Source organism: Grampus griseus (genome assembly GCF_964374135.1).
Source record: "Grampus griseus genome assembly, chromosome: 17".
NCBI classification, from domain to species: domain Eukaryota; kingdom Metazoa; phylum Chordata; class Mammalia; order Artiodactyla; family Delphinidae; genus Grampus; species Grampus griseus.
Genome location: NC_139011.1, coordinates 78,340,981 through 78,362,259, shown reverse-complemented (window position 1 = coordinate 78,362,259; position 21,279 = coordinate 78,340,981). Strand labels below are relative to the sequence as shown.

General features: G+C 40.6%; 1 protein-coding gene across 1 annotated transcript in view; it reads right to left on the bottom strand.

The window, feature by feature from the left end:
- Positions 1 to 236: 236 nt before the first annotated feature.
- Positions 237 to 21,279, bottom strand: part of ATP6V1H (ATPase H+ transporting V1 subunit H) — a 62,751-nt gene continuing 41,708 nt past the window's right edge. Inside the window, exons 10-14 of the mRNA XM_082674579.1 lie at positions 20,541 to 20,719; positions 17,471 to 17,596; positions 15,198 to 15,299; positions 13,391 to 13,504; positions 237 to 588 (exon numbers count right to left, since the gene is read on the bottom strand). Coding sequence (XP_082530705.1) covers positions 528 to 588; positions 13,391 to 13,504; positions 15,198 to 15,299; positions 17,471 to 17,596; positions 20,541 to 20,719 — 582 coding nt within the window. The 3' untranslated portion in view covers positions 237 to 527. The remainder of the gene's footprint in view (positions 589 to 13,390; positions 13,505 to 15,197; positions 15,300 to 17,470; positions 17,597 to 20,540; positions 20,720 to 21,279) is intronic.

Sequence of the window (21,279 nt, the reverse complement as noted above, 5' to 3'; positions counted from 1 at the left end):
TTTAAAGTTAAATTTTAAAGTCTCTGAGTATTAGCAGAGGATTGCCGCGGTGTGTATGTGTGGATGGACGGACGGATGGATGTGGATGGATGGACGGATGGAAGACAGAGATACATATAATTTCAAAACATTTATTTACCATTCACTATTTTGCAAATACAGTTCTCCCAATTTGGCTGGGACAAGAGGTATTTGTGTTAAAGGCCAAGTCAGGAACAAGGAAAGACAAAAACATATTTGGAGTGAGAATCCTTTAATAATTCTATATTCATTCCCAGAGAACAATAAATACAGAAATTACAAGCAGTATATGTAACAGTAATGTTTTCCTTAGATACAGAGAGCGCCTACTTTAATACAAAGTAACGGGCAAACACTCGTGTTGAAATCAGCACTGGGGAAAGCTACACAACAGAAGAAAATGACACGTAAAATGAGAAATTATTTGTTCTAATCACTGAGACTCACACTCCAGGTCTTCTGCCCCAGGCGAAGGGGCGCTGGAGACCCCGCGGCTGAGCGCCCGTTCAGCTCCGGGCAGCTGCAGTCTGCGGTTGCTCAGACTGGAGCTGTTTACCAAGATATTCCCTGAAACACAGGAAGGAGATAGCAAGGGAGATTAGAACTGAAACAACAAAGAATCTCTTTCAAAACTGAAGGACAATATACACTGTCGTCTATGCTTACTTTAACATCTAAAAACTAATAAAATAGCCCCAGAAAACTAATCTTGTCCAAATTTCAAAAGTACCTGTACTGTATGAATTTTAAACACTCCATGAACCACAGACAAACAAGGCATGACACACACAAACAAGTAATTCTGCATCCGATCAGCGGCAACGTCTGCTTTCCTGTTTAGAGAGTTGTGTCTGCTGCCACCGCTTCTGCAATCTAACAAGTTCAAAATCAACGTACGTATGATTCCAAGTAAGTGGCCTGATACATGAGAAACACATTTCCTGACGTTAGAAAGTACAAGTGTTTATCTCTAAGGATTTACACAAGAGCACATGAAAACAATCACTGAAAATAACATCCAGAATCACGACACTTAATCAGAGCTACTAGTTACCCAGCACTTACTCTGCACTGGCAGAGTCTGAAACCTTCACCAAGATGGTCCTACTGAATCCACAGAACCATCACCAGAGCCAAGAAGCAGTACTCTCATTTTACAGACGGGGCAACTGCGGCTTAGAGCAGTGGTTTCCAAACGTTTTAGGTGACGTTCTACTTCAGAAAATTATTTGAATGGTCTGTGTATACTTCACTCTAAATTGCATACAGATACCACTGTTGATTCCAGGACAGAAAACAATCTTTTCCCTATTTTCCTATGAAGGATTTGCCTAAACTTTCGTTTTTGAACTACCTAATAAGGACCAGAAAAAGAGATCTTTTAAGAATATTTAAAAGATCCCCTCCTATAAAAAGGGAAAAGCTTGAGTTTTGGAATAGGGACTGGGTTTACATTCCGGAGCCTGGCTAAGCTGCCCAGAGCTCACGCTGTGAACCACCAGGTGGATCAGTCCCTTAGGGCTGTGGTTCATCTCCCATGCCAGGACAAAACTAATACTCAGGGGACAACAGTGAATACCGGGACGTGGGGAAGATAACTGATTTCCTCACATAAGAGGCGTTGCTGAAGTAGGGTCACAGCAGGAGGATTAAAACAGAGGGAAGAAGAGTTTTTCCAGCAGAGAATTTAAAAACACACCCAGGGGGATTCTGTGGCGGTGCACTGGTTAAGACACCACCTTCCAATGCAGGGGACGCAGGTTTGATCCCTGGTCGGGGAGCTAAGATCCCACCTGCCTCTCGGCCAAAAAACCAAAACATAAAACAGAAGCAATATTGTAACAAATTCAATAAAGACTTTAAAAATGGTCCACATTAAAAAAAAATTTTTTTTAAACAAAAAATTTAAAAAAACATGCCCAGCCATAGCTTCCTCCCCAGTGTCTTCTGTTCTTGTTTTCCTGGTCAACGGTCTTTATTACAGATAAATAATAATGCTCCATCCACTACACTCTCATTTTTTCCCTGCATACAAGGTGGCCACGGGGCATTCCCTTCCTCACAACCTTACTGTTCGGTGAGTACAAAAACCAGGGCCCCCTTTCCTTGTCTGCTAAGTAGGGTTTATGCAAGCTAGGATTTAAACGAAGGACAAGAACACACACAGATGTAAAGGGTTCAACTAAAAACCCGCACATCAAGAATCCCAGATGGAACTCTGCGAGCCCTACTTGAGGTAGGTCACAGGATACCAAGTCTACTGGGAGAAGAGCCCAGATGGGACCCGTGGACAGAAGAATCAAATTTCCTCCTCAGGCTTTCCTGAAATTGTCATTTGCTATGGCATGTGGGTTGTTAAATTCAGAGGGAGCCGAACCAAGGCGCAACTGAAAAAGATCCTGTCCTACAGAGAGAGGACCCAGCCTGCGCGAAGCTTCGGAGAAAATCTACTCCTGGGTTTGGCTCGTAAAGGGTTGTGGTCTGCTGTCCTGACATCAAATGTGGTCAATTAAAACATTCCCAAGATTCACCCAAGCTGCCTCCGAGTCCTGTGTGACCCCAGGCACAGGGCAGTCCGGACACCAGTAGCCTGGGGCTGGGAACACACAAAGGTGGCTACGTCTGCACTTTGTTACCGGCCACCGTGGAAACCTGAGTACAGGTGTGCCCACCCTTATCCTCTCACCTCTGCAGCATCCTGGGAGTGGGCATTCTCATCTCCATCGACAGGGGAGGGAAAGCTGCAATCACCTGCTCAGGAGCAAAGCCGGCAGGTGCACAGGCCAGGGCTCAGGTCCACTCCTCTCTCTACTGTGAGTCTGCGCGGCCTCCAAAAAGAGGCCAGAAAGGTGCAGAAAGCAGACACTGCGCCTATCTTTATAGTAGGAAATAATAACAGGTGTGAATAATTTCTTCAGGTTAAGGTTACGTCACTGTCAGGCAAGAGGAAAAGTGACTATGGACTTTTCTTCAGGGGGTGACAATGCATCTCTAATAGGACGCCAGAAGAGCTACTTAAGTGAGTTAATCTGAGTATTGAGTCAGTCTCGCCAAACACGAAGATCAATACAGTAAAAATTCAACGCATAATTCACCCAAAGGGTATCCGATTTGTACCAGCAATCTACAGGAGCTGGACATTAATTCTTTGCTTCTACTACCTAAGAAGCAAAATTTGAGAAGTGTAATATTCTCTTCTCTTTGAACTTCATCCGTGACTTTGTAGGGGAACAGAATTTGCTACCCAATATGTGTCTCTTCAACATGAGGATTATTTTAGGCTGATTATTTTTTAAAAAAACGAAAGCCTTGGCAAGTTCGCTTCTTACCTGCCCCTTAACTGCCTAAAGAACTCAGACAAAGGCCCTGGTCCAGGAAGGGCACTGTCACTGGAGATCTACAAAGCACACGGGTCGGCGCTGGGGGGAGCTGCACAGGGCCGGGAGACCAGAGTCCTCTGTGTGTCCCACTGTCCCTGGGGGCCCAGCAAGCATCTGTCACCAAACATCTGCTTTCCTGCCTCCGTGTAAACTGCCTTCTCCCCGCTGAAGTACCCCCACCGCACCTCCTTCTCCTCTCTCAGATGCCATATAGTTTAAAGCTGAGTTATTCCTCCAGCTTTTATCATGATTCTGAGTATTACACACAAAGCAAATTGTTTTTATGAACCGATTTTCCTATGTAAACCACGAACCACGTAAAAATCACAGTGCTCCAAGGTCATCTGGATTTTCTCCTATGTTTTCTTCTAGGAGTTCTGTGTTTTACATTTAGGTTCACGATCCATTTTGAGTAGCTTTTGTGGTTGTCCAGTTGTTCCAGCACCATTTGTTGAAGAGACTAACTTTGCTCCCCTGTATTGCCTTCACTCCGTTGGCAAAGATCAGCTGACTATACTTATGGGGCCCTATTTCTGGGCTCTCTGTCCTGTTCCATCGATCCATTTGTCTACTCTTTCACCCACACCCCCACTATCTTGACTACTTAGCTTTATAATAAGTCTTCAAGTCAGGTGGTGGCAGTTTTCCAACTTTGTTCTTCTCCTTCAATACTGTGTTGCCTATGCTGTGTCTTTCGCTTCTCCATACAAACTTTAGTATCAGATTGTCGAGGTCCAAAAAAAAAAATAACTTGCTGCGATTTTGATTGGGATTGCATTAAATTTATATCAATAGACCAAGTTGAGAACTAACATCTTGAAAATATTGAATCTTCCTATCCATGAACATGGAATCTCTCTCCATTTACTTAATTCTTCCATGATTTCATTCATAGAGTTTAAAAGTTTTCCTCATGTAGATCTTATACTACCTAAATATTTCATTTTGGGGAAGTGCTAATGTAAATGGTAATGTGTTTGTAATTTCAAATTCCACCTGTTCATTGCTGGTATATAGGAAAGTGACTGACTTTTCTGTATTAATCTCACATCCTACAACCTTGCTGTAATTGCTTATTAGTTCCAGGACATTTGTTTGTTTTTGTCAAATCTTTAGGATTTTCTATGTACATGATCATGTCATCTGAAAGCAAAGGCAGTTTTATGTCCTCCTTCCCAATCTGTATACCATTTATTTTCTTTTCTTGTCTTAATGCGTTAGCTAGAATTTCCAGTACAAAGGAGTTGTGAGAGGGGATCATAGTATCCCTTTATTATCCTTTTACTTTCCATGGGATCTGTAGTGATGTTCCCTTTTTCATTTATGACACTAGTTAATTTGTGCCTTCTCCTTTTTCCTTAGTTAGTCTGGCTATAGGCTTATCAGTATCATTAATTTTTTCAAAAAAACAGCTTTTGGTTTCCTTGATTTTCTCTACAAATGTCCTATCTTCAATTTCCTTGTTTTTTTATTCTTACTTCTTTTCTTCTGCTTACTTTAATTTGCTCTTTTCTTCTCATTTCCTAAGCTGGAAACTTAGATTACCGACTCTTGAGCTTTCTTCTTTTCTAATATATGCATTCGGTGCTATAAATTTCCCTCTAAGCACTGCTTGCATTGCATCTCACAAATTTTGAAAAGCTGTATTTTCATTGTCACTTAGTTCAAAATATTTTTAAATTTCTCTTTTCTTCTTTGACCTCTGTGTTATTTAGAAGTGTTGTTTAATCCCCACATATTTGAGGATTTTCCAGTTATCTTCCTGTTATTGATTTCTACTTTAATTCCACTGTGGTCTGAGAGCTGACACTGCATGATTCCTATTTTTTTTTAATGTGTTAAGGTGGGTTTTATGGCCCAGAATGTCTTGGTGAATGTTCCATGTGAGCTTGAGAGAAATGTGTATTCTGCTGGTACTGGATGAGGTAGTCTATAGATGTCAATTCTATTCAGGTGATTGATGGTGTTGTTGACTTAACTGTGTCCTTATTGATTTTCTGCCTGCTGGATCTGTCCATTTCTGAAAGAGGGGGGCTGAAATCTTCAACTATGATAGAATTCATCTATTTCTCCTTACAGTTCTATCAGTTTCTGCCCCACATAGTTTGATGCGCTGTTGTTAGGCATATACATGTTAAGAATTATTATGTCCTTTTGGAGAACTAACCCCTTTATCTTTACAGAATGACCTTTCTTATCCCTGATAAACTTTCCTTACTTGTAAGTCTGCTTTGTCTGAAAGCAATATAGCTACTTCTTCTTTCTTTTGATTAGTGTTAGCATGGTATATTTTTCTCCATTCATTTACTTCTAATCTATGTGTGTCTTTATATTTAAAGTGGGTTTCTTATAGGCTACACATAGTTGGGTCATGCTTTTCGATCTGCTCTGATGATCTATCTTTTGCTTGGTGCAGTTAGACCACTGACATTCAGAGTGATTACTGATACAGCTGGATTAATATGTACCATATTCATTTCTGTTTCCTATTTGTTGCCCTTTTTTTTTTCGCTTTTTTTTTTTTTTTGCGGTATGCGGGCCTCTCACTGTTGTGGCCTCTCCCGTTGCGGAGCACAGGCTCCGGACGCACAGGCTCAGCGGCCATGGCTCACGGGCCCAGCCGCTCCGCTGCATGTGGGATCTTCCCGGACCGGGGCACGAACCCATGTCCCCTGCATCGGCAGGCGGACTCTCAACCACTGCGCCACCAGGGAAGCCCTATCGCTCCTATTTTTGTCTTCCACTCTTTTTCTGCCTTTTGTGGTTTTAATTCAGCATTTTATATGATTCTATTTTCTCTCCTTTCCTACTCAGCACGTCAGTTATACTTCTTTTTTTACTTTTTTTAGTGGCTGCCCTGGAGTTTGCCATATATTAATTTACAATTAATCCATGTATACTTTCAAATAGCACTATACCACTTCACGGACAGTGTGAGTAGCTTGTAATAACCAAATAATCTTAATTCCTTCCTCCCGTCCCTTGAATCATTGCTGCCACTTATTTCACTTATATATAAACATACATAAGCAACGTGTATAAATACATAAAAGCGTACATACTCAAGGATATTGTTGCTATTAGTTTTTTGAACAAACTTCTATGTTACATCAGTTAAGAATAAGAAAAATAAAAGTTTTTATTTTACCTTCAGTTGTTCCTTCTTTGATGCTCTTCCTTTCTTTATGTAGATCTGAGTTTCTGACCTCTATTATTTTCCTTCTCTCTAAAGAACTTTTTTCATATTCCCTGTACGGCAGGTCTACTGGCAACAAACTCCCTCAATTTTTGTTTCTTTGAGGAAATCTTTATTCCTCCTTCACTTTTGAAGGATAACTTCACAGGGTACAGAATTTTTTCTCTTAACATGTTAAATATTTCACTGCACTCTCTTCTTGCTGACATGGTTTCCGAGAAGTCAGATGTAATTCTTACCTTTGTTCCTCTGTAAGTAAGGTGTTTTTTCCCCCTGGCTTCTTTCAGGATTCTTTTTTTTCACCTTTGATTTTCTGTAATTTGAAAATTCCATGTCCAGGTGTAGTTTTTTTGGTGTTTATCCTGCTTGGTGTTCTCTGAGCTTTCTGGATCTGTGGTTTGGTGTCTGACATTAACTTGGGAAATCCTCAGTCATTACTGTTTCAAGTATTTCTTCTGTTCCTTTCCCTCTTTCTTTTCCTGGTATTCCCACCACATGTATTTTACCTCTTTTGTAGTTGTCCCATAGTCCTTGGATATTTTGTTCCGTTTTTTTAGTCTTTGTTCTCTTTGCTTCTCAGTTTTGGAGGTTTCTACTGATATATCCTCAAGCTCAGAGAGTCTTTCCTCATCCATGTCCAGTCTAACTTATAAGTCCATCAAAGGCATTCTTCATTTCTTTTACAGTGTTTTTGAGCTCTAACATTTCTTTTCGGTTCTTTCTTAGGATTTCTATCTCTCTGCTTAACTTGCCCATCTGTTCTTGCTTGCTGCCTACTTTATCCACTAGAGTCCTCAGCATATTAATCCTAGTTGTTTAAAGTTCCCAGTCTGATCTTCCAACATTACTGCCATGGCTGGTTCTGATGCTTCCTATGTCTCTCTTTTTTTTTTTTTTTTTTTTTTTTGCTTTTTGGTATGCCTCGTAGTATTTTCTTGATAGCTAGACATGGTGTGCTAGGTAAAAGAAACTGCTGTAAATGAACCTTATGTAACGTGGTGGTGAGGTGAGGGAGAGGAAGCTTTCTGGAGTCCTTTGATTGGGTCTCAGTCTTTCTTGAAACTGGGCCTCAGGATTGTGAACTTCATGAGTGCTCCTCAGGGATTTTTCTACCCCTTTGGGTGAGACAGCATGATTAGAGACTGCTAGAGTTGGTCATTTCCCTTCCCCAGGTCAGTCAGACTCTGATGACACCCCAGCAGGCTGGGCTCTGGTTAACTAGTTTCCCCTGCGTGCAGGCCTTGTTAGAACAGAACAATAGTTAGAACTATTTCAAAGTGGTTCCTTTCCCCTCCCCCTGCCAGAAGCCCAAGGGAATTTTTCTCAGATATTTACTGTGGGAACCTGGTCTGGCTTCTGGAGAGAAATCTCCCCATATGGTGGGGGCCCCCCATGACTGGATCCCCTGGAGTTTTTAATCCTCAGACTTGTGCACACGGAGCCTCCTGCAATTCACCAAGCACGGCCCAGCTCTCCTGTCAGGCACTGGTCCCCCGCTGGTCTCCACATGTGAGTCCTGCTCAGGTAAGCCACAACTCCCTGTATTCACCTGCCTCTCCAGTCTCGTCCTACCTTCTCCCCTATGGATCCAAGAAGGATTGTTGATTTTTTCAGTCTGTTCAGCTATTTGCCTGTTGTTGAGATGTAGTGGCAACTTCCAAACTCCTTACATGCATAACTGGAAACCAGAAGTCCCTCCGTTTCATTTTGAATGCTGGTTCCAGACCAGCAAGTAGTTACAACAAAAAGCGATCTGCACAATGCAGAGTATGCCCCTAAATGACCACAGTACGTGCAAATCTGGTTAATGTAATGTGCCGTGTGGGAGAAATGTCTGTGCTGCTAGAAGGACTCTTAAGAAGATAGTATGCAATAAGCAAAGTCCACGTTTAGCGCTTCTTATAGACTCCTTTTTCTTTAATTATATTTAGAATATAAGATTCTTACACGAGAATTCCTCCACTAAAAATATCATAAGAATAATGTGGAAAACTCCAGGTACCCAAAGAGAGACCACAATTTTCTAAATTAGTTTTGGAAAATGTTAAACCCAGAAATGTCATATGTTTATTTAAAATCACATGGAATGTTTTTTAACATGATTATTAATGCTAAAAAGTTAAAACTTACATAAGGGTTTTTTCCCTTCAATTCTGTTCATAAGTAACTGTTTTAATCACTGCATTTATGGCTACGTACTATTTACAGAACAACTAAAATATACTAAGCAGAGGTAAAGGTCCGAGAATAAAGCAGTATCACCCACACCCTCGGCTTGCTGCGTTCCTCTCTATTTACGCACACATGAAAGACCGAGCGAGGGTGACACTCTTATAACTTATTATTCTGTTTGAAAATAGGTTGAAAAAGAAGCCAGAAACAAGGAGAAAATTCCACAGGAAACCCTCTACCTACAAAATTCAGTGTTTCTTTCCTGAGGTCCTGAGCTGTCCATATGCACATATTGCTGCTTCTGAATTAGAGGCTGATGACATTAAAAATCATTTGGTAGGAGAAAAACGATGACATTTTTATGATGTTAAATTATAAAGTATAAACTGAGGGTCTATATAAAAGTTCTCTAAAGTAAGCTGTCACTGTTTACATATTTTGCCAAATTTAAGATTATAAAAATCCAGCCCTGCTCAAAAGAACGAGGGACATACCAGGAACTGCACATGGGGATGGGAAGATCAGAGCCTGCACGTGCCACTTACAGAGCTGTGGATAGGACTGACCCGCTCGAGGCCCCCTGGACTGAGGAGACCCTGGTGTGTGCCCAACGCACACCCCAGCAACACCATTCGGCCCCCCATGCCACCCACAGCAGTCAGGGTTACACGTAACCCACCTGTCATTCCACGTAAACACAGGTGTTAAGTGGAAGAGAGAAACAGTTTACGGAAATAATTCTGCAATCAGTCATAAAATCGTGAAGAAGAATTAAGTAACATTTTCACATGATATACAACTCTATGCTCCATGTTCTATAATCAGGGATAAGTCCTTCTCTACATTATCAAGAAAAGTAATATTTAACTCCCTAGAGCAGAGTCTAAATCAAGACCCAGAGACAATGCAGTTCCATGATGTTGTGAGTATCCAATATCCAATTTATACTTAAAATGTAATTTTTAACTTAAAACCAAAAAAAAATTCCCCTCAGTAAAAAAGAAATGTTAACTTTACTATATCCAAAATTACGATTTCGTCTAATCAACAGAAACTGGTAAAAATGCAATGCCAAAAAATCTCAAAATCATTTATGGTAGAAAAAGGTAAAAAAATCAAGAGTGCGCTGGAAATCTGGAAACAGCCAGGGAGGGCCTCGGAGAAAAACGACAACACAGAGAACGTGCAAAACTGTCAGGAAAAGCTGCTGCTGCCATTCAGACAGACTTTCATTCTACTTTTACCCATGGGTGTATTTTCATTATCTTTAACCAATTCATTTCACTGTATTGTACTAAAATATACCCTTTCTAAAATTTTGTTTTAATTAAAACAAACAAAATGTTGAGAGGAAACCAAGTCAACTGTGCTTTCAGGTTTTATTTGGTGTGAAACATCTTTCGGACACCAGTCCCATGGTTTAGGTTAAAAAGCCTCTATTTTAGGAAAGTAGAAAGGCAGACTTTACCAGCATGATTTACTAAAGGCAACTTGGTTACGTGCATAAAGATACTGATTCAAAATCCTTTTACATTTGGGGAAAACTCTGCTGAAGATTTACTTTCCAATGGCATTCTATTTGGTCTCACACTAATCTGATGTTGAAATGAACTGCTATGACTTGAGCAATTTTCACTCTCTGGCACAAAGTGCCAGAGAAATGCGTATGTCACAACGAAAGACACAGGTCACGTGTGAGTTCTAATCTGCATATGAAAATGCCTTTCTCAAAGAAAGCATAGGAAAATGCTGACACTAAGCTTCTCCATTCAAGGGGACTTATCATAACTAAAACATTAAAGCTAAAATAGCTTGGTACATAACTAGAGAGGAGGGGGGAAAAGGATATTCCCTCATCAGCTAGTCAATGACAAAGAGCAAATAAACCAGTGTTTGGCTATAGAGACAATTTACCTTTCCTTTTGTAATCGTACATCAAAAAATTTACTGAGGCCAAATCAGATTCCTAAATTCAAGAAAAAGTTTTCAAATTTTAAATGTTTCATCTTTAATTCATGATCATTTGCACAATAAAAATTCTTAACCAAAAATCTTTCTCCGCTGGCAAAGGGAAAACTCCCAGTCAACATCCTATTCCATACCCAGCTTTTTTTCCACATTGGAAATATACATTAAAAAAAAAGGTGGGGGGGCTTCCCTGATGGCGCAGTGGTTAAGAATCCGCCTGCCAATGCAGGGGACGTGGGTTCAAGCCCTGGTCCAGGAAGATCCCACATGCCATGGAGCAACTAAGCCCGTGCGCCACGACTACCGAGCCTGAGCTCTAGAGCCTGCGAGCCACAACTACTGAGCCTGCGAGCCACAGCTACTGAGCCTGCAAGCCACAACTACTGAGCCCACATGCCACAACTACTGAAGCCCGCATGCCTAGAGCCCGTGCTCTGCAACAAGAGAAGCCACTGCAATGAGAAGCCTGCGCACAGCAACAAAGAGTAGTCCCCACTCACCGCAACAAGAGAAAGCCCACGTGCAGCAACTAAGACACAAGGCAGCCAAAAATTAATTAAAAAAAAAACTAACAATAAATTCTTCAAGAGAAAGAACTATTAAAATGAAGTTGTTTTTTATTAACAAAAGAAGAATTATGCTTCAACAGCCCTACTTTCAACAAAAGGGGAAAATAAAACTGTATTTGATGGAAACTTCAGGAAAACATCTGTCAATAAAAGCTCACTGATTGCAACAGCCTCCAACTCTATTAAATGCCAACATTCTGTAAACAAACTTCATGAAAGAAACAGACACAAACCAAGAGAGAGAAAATTACTAAATAATTAATTTACGTTGAAAAATGTGGCTCAGGGTAAAGTAAAAGGAGGAGGGAATCCAGTGGAGTATTCTCTAGTTTCCTGACAGATTTGAAAGATTTTTCTCTGCTAAATAGTAGATAAAAAACCATTTTTGAGTGCCCTCTGCCTTGAATCCCATTCTTCTTGCACAGACGATATGAAAAGAGTAAAAACATTTTCAGTCCCTCAAGCACCACGCGCACCAGCTCTGAAATCTATCCCTAGTCCATCTACTGCTTGGTACCAACTGTTACCATTCTAGTCCATGGCACGAGCCATCCCTACCCACGGCCACAATGAGAATCTATGAAACGGTCTTCCTGCTGCCACACTCACCCCCAACCATCCACTCTCCACAGAGGAGCCTGTGAGACCTTTCAAAGTACAAATCAAATCCTGTCACTCCCCTGTTAAAACCTTTAACCATGACTTTCAACTCATCCAACAGAAGGACCCACCAGACCCTCTGTGATCAGATCCCGGCCACCTCGCCTCGCCCATCTCCTTTCCTTCTGGCCTCACCCACTCCTTCAACTTGCCCTCGAAGCCCAGCACTGCTGACAGTTCCCTGTGGTGGCGACTGGCGCAATGCAGGATGCTGAACAGCATCCCTGGCCTCGACCCACCAGCTGCCATTAGCACCACCTCCCAGACCCCAGCTGCCACATCCAAACATGTCTCCAGGCGTTGCTCTTAAAGAAGCCAAGCTCCCTCCTGCTTCCTGGTCCTTTCCCCTCCCGTTCCCTCCACCTGAAATCCAACCCCCAACACTGGAGGTGGGTGACTGGTTCCTTTCCATCACTGTCTCAGCCTGGCTGCTGGGACCACTCAGAAAGGCCATCTCTCATCACCCACTTCCATCACATCTGTCACCTGGAGCCTAGCGTAACAGGGTACAAATTAAGTGCTCAAAGAGCACCTGCTGGAAGAATGCATAAATGTCAGTATTCATGAGAAAAGTACTTAAGTGGCAGGATCCTAATATTTAATACATGATGTCACGGTGGCAATCCTGGATCCTCTGCTATCCTGTATCTGCCTGCATCTTTCACACGTGAGCATTTGCATGTGCCATTAATCTGTCCTTTGGAACTATCAGTAGCATTACCGTCAGTTAGCGCATCTTTCCCAAGGATGGGGAATAGAGAGGCATCTGAGCTCAGAAGAGTGCGGAACAGCCAACCTACTGCTAAAACAGCCACGGCCGAGACAGTCCAGGGGTGTCCGCTCACGGACACAGATGGTTCACCATTGTATCTAAGTAGTCACTCTAATTTATCTTGTTTTGAGTACAAAAAGGTCAATAATTTTGACTTAAAAAATAAAAGCAAGAGGAAAAACATGACTCTGGCTACTATTTCAAAGGCAAAAGGCTGTAACGGACGAAATGTGAGAGCTGAATCTTAACTGATCAATCAGCTTTTACTGTTTTCATGCGAACTGGTAAAAATCCATTCAGGTTAACCATATGCCGAACAGTTAAACCCTGCAAAATTGTAGCGTCTCTAATCAGCAGTCGAGATGAATTCCATTCAACTCTCAAAAAACTTATTCACCTATGTCGTAATGGTCCTTTTAGTTACTTCTGGAGTTGTTTCTGATACTAGTACTTTGAATATACATTTCTTCAGAACATTAATGCAGCTGTTTTTTCTAAATTATCACATCACTGCTCTGAACGGCTAAAATGTAATTCTAGGTATTAATCAAAATCACTGCTTTAAAAGCCACCACTCATCGGAGCCTTTCCACAAGAACTTCTGGACAGGAACGTGAGGCCCAACAGAGCAGCGGGGGTGGGCGGCACCTACCAGTTGTGCACCATGAGCTTCTGCACGGCCAGGAGGGCGTTGTAGCGCACCTGCTGGTCCTCGTGGTGCATGTGGTTCATCACCAGCTGCTTCCCGCCGAGCTGCTCGATGACCCTGGGGGCCAGAAGCCACGTGGTGAAGACGCTGCAGTTACTTTCAAATGCAAGCTGTTAGCACAAAGGCCCAACTCCGAACTGCCCAGTGGTTTTACAAAGAAAAGTTACCATACAGGTAAGTAAACCAACACACGTGTCTTTTTTAAAATATCATTTTCTCCAAATCACAGACTTAAAGTTTTTATATATTTTCTCTTGAATCCCTAGTGATAAATCCAACTGTTATTCTCATTTCCTAGTCTGGGCAAATGTCATCAACCTGGACTGCTGCAGTAATCTAGATTACAGTGTTCTATAGGCAGTTGAGTAGTAACTTCTTTATCACCAGGATTTGTGGCTTGCTTAAAAACCAGTATACTGAATACCACCGTATGTCTGAAGTAACATCAGATCAATACTAAGCCTAGCAGTTGCCATGCTGTGAACCAGATACGGGCTCAGATGCAGACAGCAGAGAACACGAGGTTAAAAAGCACTCCGTAGGAGCCATGTTAATTTCCTGAAAAAACTTGATTTGTTAAGATATCTGCCCTTTCCTGTAATGATGGAACATGAACATGCCACATGACCTGCTGGGCACTGAAACAAATGAGAAAATTCCTGTTGTCAAGAACACCAGGAAGACTGACAACCAGCACTGCTTTCTGTCACTGCCCCCTCAACCCCCTGAAAAATCCAGTTACTACAGACACAAAAGCAAAGTGAAAATGGTTATTTGCCTCACGAATGGAAGGAGGTTCTCTGCTCCTCTGGGGGGGAGCGGGGGCGTGTAAAGAGCCGGCGAGTGTCTTTAACCCCAGCCTGGGAGTGTGGGAGCTGCGGTCGGTGCTGCCTGGTGAGTGACATCGCCACCACACAGTCCGTGACAAGCGGCACCTTAGTGCAGTAGGGCTTCTGGTGGTTTAAGACAACCTCGCAGATGAGCACGTGGGGTCAGGGCTGAGGGAGAGGCTTCATCTGTACGCCTGTTTATATTTTATTTTTTAAACCATCTTTTAAAAAAAAATGTACTGAATTGAGAAAAATAATGCAGTATAATTATACCCAAACTTTATGAGTGCTTGATACGTGCCAGGAATGTAACAAGCTTCTCCAAACAGCATACAACAGCCTCAGTCTCATTTAATGCTTTCTCCCTCAACTCCTATCCTTTCACTGTTAGCGTACCTAAGTGATTTCACATTACCAACCCAGCCTCACCTCCTCTGCAAAGCCTTACCTGTCTCCTCCCAGAGGGAATTCCTCACTCTTCAGTACTTGGAAACACATCCTTCCATTACTATATATCTACTGTGACTTTTCTTACACGTGTTATATTTCCTTTTATATTTGGAACCTACTCAGGTCAATAACAATATAACCACAAATAATAATTTAAAAATCACCAGTGCTAACAAAATGGCTTTTGAATTAAATCATACAAACCAAAGAAAACCCTGAACGTGAAATTTCTGGTGTGATTTCTGCTGGCTACTGCACAACAGTACTGTACACGTGTGCTTATGTTTTCATACTTCCCATCTTTAATTAGGTTCATCATTTATCACGATTCCCGGTACTGTGGTCATCTTGGTTCTGCTCACTCCGTCAGCTCCTCGGCTGAACGAGTCTACTTTACAGGAGTACATAAACTAGGACCTCTATGCGGAATGTCTCGGGACACCCTGAGGAAACCAAGGCTCCTCACTTACCGCTTGCCTCGCGGGTAATGCCGAACGTACTCGCCGACGTCATGGGCAGCAACAGCTAAGACTTGTGGGTCATCGGACACCTCCAGAAGTTTGGTCAAAATCCTGAAATAAATTTAATACAAAGAGAGATTGATTTCTAATTCTTTTCTAGAGCACAACAGAGCAAAGGTATAATGCCGATACTTTCCTGAAAATAAACATTTACAAATATAACTGTATTTTCTACAAGTTTCACTGCTACACACGATACACTACACATGATTTACTGCAGGTAAGTTAGCAGCTTTCAAACCTTTATACACACATTAACAGGTCACTTTCAGATTCACAACGTCCACCACCCACAATTCCCACAATACCAGGGAAAGGGAAGAAGGGAAAACACAGGGAGTTTTTAGGGCAGTGAAACTATTCTGTGTGATACTGTGACACAGCAGGAACTGTACAACAGAAAGGCATGAACCTGAACATAAACTATGGACTTCAGTTAAAATAATGTATAAATACTGGTTCATCAACTAACAAACGTGCCACACTTAGGCAAGACGTTAAAAATAGGGGAAACTGTGCCTGGTGGAGGAAGAGAGGGTATATGAGTACTCTCTGTACTCCCTTCAATTTTTCTGTAAACCTAAAAGTATTCTAAATATTAAATTCTATTAATTTTACCAGTTATAGTAAGGTATACATGTAGTAATTCTATCAAGAAACTGAGAAGATGACCCCAAAATGGGAGATAATATTTGCACAGCATATTATCTGATCAGGGATTTACATCCAAAATATATTTAAAAACTCTTACAACTAAATACTAAAAAGAGAACCCATTTAAAAAATGAACTAAGAATCTGAACAGACATTTCTCCAAAGATATAAAATGGCCAATAAGGACAAGAAAAGATGCCTGACTCGTTAGCCATCAAGGAAATACAAATCAAAGCCATGATAAGATATCACTTCACACTCACTAAAACGGCTAGAATCAAGAAGTCAGACAATAGTAAGTGCTGACATGGAGATGGAGAAATCAGAATCCTCATACACTGCTGGTGGGAATATGAAATTGCACAGCCACTTTGGAAAATAGTCGAGTAGTTCCTAAAATGGTTAAACAGAGTTACCATATGATTCAGCAATTCTATTCATAGATGTCTACCCAAGGAAGAGAAATAAAAACGTACGTCCACATAAAAACTTGTACACAAATGTTTATTACCAGTATTTTTCATAATAACCCAAATGCCCATCACCTAATGAGTGGATAAATAAAATGTAATATGTCCTTATGATGGAATATTATATGACCATAAAAAGGAACAAAGTACTGCTAAATGCTACAACATAAATGAACCTTGAACACCTTATGGTAAATGAAAGAAGCTGGTCACAAAAGAACAAATATGATATGATTACATTTACATGAAATTTTCCTAATAGGCAAATCCACAGAGACAGAAAGTAAAAGCTTAGGGCTGAGGGCGTGGTTGGGCAGAGAAGTGACAGCTAAAGGATACAGGGTTTCTTTCTGAAGTGATGGAAAATGTTCTATAATTGACTGTGTCGATGGTTACACAACCCAGTGAATATACTGATTTATACACTTTAAATGGGTGAATTGTGTGGTATGTGACTTATATCTCAGTAAAAAAGAAAGACACTTGCACATATTAGGTCATCTTTATTATAACAAAGGGAACCGTGCAAAGCAGTGGGGAAAATGTATGTTATTTTCAATAAATGTTGCTAGTTCAATTAGATATCCATGTAATGAAAAAAACAAATCTTGACCTACCTTATACACCTTACCCAAAAACCAATTCCACACGGAACGGAAATCTAAATGTGAGAGGTTAAACGATAAAGCTTCTAGCAGGTAACACAGGAGTATATCTTCAGGACCTTGGGTAGGCAAAAACTTCTTAACCAGACACAAGAAAGCACTAGCCATAAATAATAAACTGAGCTACATCAAAAGTAAAGAGTTAGTGGCATTTGATGTGGTAGAAGAAGAGCTGTGACGAATACATATGACCAAGAAACCTACAGAATTCCCACAAAAACAAGAACAAAAACTTGAACAGGCACTTCTCCTGGGAAAAAAGATATCCAAATGGCCAATAAGCACACGAAAAGGTATTCAACCACATGGCAAGGAAGAAAATAGAAATTAAAACCATGGAATATCTAAAAATTTTAAGAGGGACAAAAATGTGTCCACGAGTATGTGGAAGGATGGGGGTTTTTCAGAGTGTAAACTGGCAACTAAAACTTACTTCAAGAGCTCATAATTCTTCTCATTTAACCTCACAGCATTTTCTCTCCAAAATTTCTCAGATTTGTGCACAGGACTCCATTCCAATCTTCCAGATTTAAGTTCTGAACTATATTCATCAAATGAGCTGTAAAAAGATTTCAAAGTTTATAAGAATCTGAGAGATAGATACTCCAAAATTTAATAAAATAAAACATCTTCACTATTTAACGACAAAGACTGATCATACTTTGTACATTCAAAAATTACCTCTAAACAAGTTTCAATGGCTTAATTTTCAATAAATCATGTGAAACTTATTCAGGGTACTAAGGTCCAGTACTCCTGTCAAATTTGAATGTTCACCATGAGACATTAAAAGGAGCACTTGCTTTCAAAATTCTAACCTTAATATACACATAAATGTATGTACATCACTAAAATATCTGATAGGGACTTCCCTGGTGGCACAGTGGTTAAGAATCCACCTGCCAACGCAGGGGACATGGGTTCAAGCCCTGGTCTGGGAAGATCTGACATGCCGCAGAGCAACTAAGCTCGTGCGCCACAAGTACTGAGCCTGTGCTCTAGAGCCCACAAGCCACAACTACTGAGCCTGCGTGCCACAACTACTGAAGCCCACACACCTAGAACCCATGCTCTGCAACAACAGAAGCCACCGCAGTGAGAAGCCCGCACACAGCAATGAAGAGTAGTCCCCACTCGCCACAACGAGAGAAAGCCCGTGCGCAGCAACAAGGACCTAACGCAGCCACAAATAAATAAATAAATAAATAAATAAAAATAAATTAAATATCTGATAATCTAGCATTGTTTCTACCATGCCTCTTAAAACACTGTATTTGCCAGATCACTAGATACATAAAGATAAATTTATGTAAAAGTATATTACTTTAACACAAAATAAAATAGAATATTCTATTATACTTTAAATGACAAACCATGATACTGCAGTACAAAAATAAAAACACATACCTCAGTACAATATTTCTAAATGTGACTACGAACAATGCAGAGGTAATTCATTAACTGAATTAGCCCACTACAGATTAATTAAAAACAAAAACCTCTGTACATGTAACAAACTAAAATGCACTTTAATTCAAAAATTATTCACTATGTATCAAGCAACAATTATTCAAATCTTCATAATATAAAACTGCTTTAATGTGGTTAGCCAGTGAACAAAGTGACAAGACATACTTATACTTTCTTTCAAGTAAAATTTTCAAAAAGAAGTAGCTATTTAATACTGATTGATAATTCAGTATAACAAAGATTCACTGGTTAAGTTGATCAGAGTAACCTGTTAAATAAAGTAGTAATTTAATGAAAGGCTATTTAGTATAAGAAGTAATATTGTTTAACTAATATTGTTAAACAATATTGTTTAACTAATATGCTAAACCTGTAACAATATAAAGAGACAAATCTATTTCAACTGCTCCCATCACCATGTTAGCTGTATGTAAACAGCAATATTTTTCACATTACCAAATTCAACATGAAAAATCAGTAAATAATAACAATTGCCTAGCATGGATTAACTAACTTAGAAAGCTATCACTAACCTTATTTACTTTTTTAAAAGGGTCTCAAATCATTATTACAGAAGAACCAATGATAATTTTTTAAATAAACATAATAAAATAGAATTTGTATAAACTGCAAGCCTATTGCTGGCCTATTATATTACAAACAACTTATTCATATTTGAAATTATAAGAAGACAAAAATCATCTGCCTTCCTCCACAAAGCCCCATACACACCACTGATATGGGTGACAGCTCCCATCTCTATAAACGCTTCTGGGCCTTGAGCTTATGGGCTGCACTGAATTATCTGGTAAATACATTTTTGGAACACACACTATACTAAAGGCACTTGCTGGACACCTCATGGAAAATCCTACAAGGTTAGCATTTTTATCACTATTTTACCAAAAGGAAAATCGAGACTTTAAAATGTCAAGAGGTTTGTTCAAGGCCACACGTGGACAAAGTGGCCAAACAATTCAAACTGGAGTCATCCTGGCTCCCAAACCCAACCTACTTCTAGTGAGTAACTCTCTTTTTAAAATGTATCAATAGTTCAAAAACAAAGAATGCACAGGTTAATGGGAAAAATCATCAAGCTACTATTAAACAAAAAAGAACCAGGACCAGAAGAATACATAGAACCCTATTTGTGTGTGTGCGCACGCACATGCGTGCATGCTAGGGGGAGGGGGGCTAGGTTTTTTTGGGAATGAACACAAGAAACCAGAGGGGCAGGGGGAAGTAGGTGGGGAAGATGGGGGTACTGGTGTGTTGTCCCTTCTGTACTGTATTGTATTCTGTAGTGTACTGTATTCTGTAGTGTACTGTATACTGTACTGTATAAAAAAAGGGATTTTTTTCTTTACTGCATGTACATCACTTGCATAATTTTTAAAATAAAAAATAAATAAAACCAATAGGGACTTCCCAAAAGCAGGAGGGCTTCCCTGGTGGTGCAGTGGTTGAAAGTCCGCCTGCTGATGCAGGGGACATGGGTTCGTGCCCCAGTCCGGGAGGATCCCACATGCCGCGAAGCGGCTGGGCCCATGAGCCATGGCCACTGAGCCTGCGCGTCCGGAGCCTGTGCTCCGCAACGGGAGAGGCCACGGCAGTGAGAGGCCCGCATACCGAAAGAAAAAAAAAAAAAGGCAGGAAAAATACTCTTTCCATATCTAAGCAAACCTCCTCCACAAATTAACAATGACTGCTGCTTAAAAAAGATTTTAAACCAGGGGGAGATTCTCAAAGGGTGGCACCCACAACCCGTGGTAGAACACCAGGTCAGCTTTTAGACAACAGAGAACAGTGGGGATCTACACGAAAGAGGAGAAGTAACACACAGCTCTGACCAACGGTTGCCATGATGGTGAGCCAGTGTTTCCATACCCCTCAATTTTCAATAGAAGACATGATGTTCTAGTGCAATCTTTTGAGTTTATAGTTCATAACAAATTTAAATTTCCTTAAAATATGAGGCAAGTCAAACAAGGCCCAATATACCCAGCCTGTGAGAATTAAAAAGAATAACATACCTAAGATCCTGGACACTCTCACCAAGTTTCTCCAAGAGAAATTTTATATCTTCACTGATATCTTCGTCATCATACTTCTGCTGTTCCAAGTTCTCCAACTGTTTCAGAACTTTGCACTGAATCATAGCCAGAGCATACTCTTGGCGAGTTTCTCTTTCAGTTGATTTTTCTAAGAAGTTCTGGGTTAGACAAAGACACAATGAGAAATGATATAATCTGTTATGTGATGTTCTCTGCACCTGCTTTCACATCCTCTCTCCCCTTCCTGTTCTCAGGTTAACTATCACCTTAAGTGGATGACTGGATCACAAATCCTGACTTCTTTCCTAAGCATCTGTCCCACATCAGGGGCATCCTTCTGATTCCTTCCTTACTTACTGGCTTACTAAACATTTTAAATTATTGACCTAGACAAGCCTCAAAACACTGAACACATTTACAGTGAGGTCCATCACCATCCTTCCTCACAGCCCTGCTCTTGAAGTCACCACCATGAACACTCCATTTCTTGGCCACATGGAACCCTTAGGATGCTAAGAAAGACTGTTTCCTCAAGTATCTCTCTAGTTCCCAGTCACTGACCTTTTTCTCCGTCCAATCAACCTGTAAGTGCACAAAGGACGGCAATTAAAGAAACTCTCTTGCTTCAGTAATTACCAGAAAAGTTTTGTGACATTCAAGCAAATTTCTCAGTTTTCTTCTGAGATTTTTAAGAGTACTGATGAAATCAGCAAAGGAA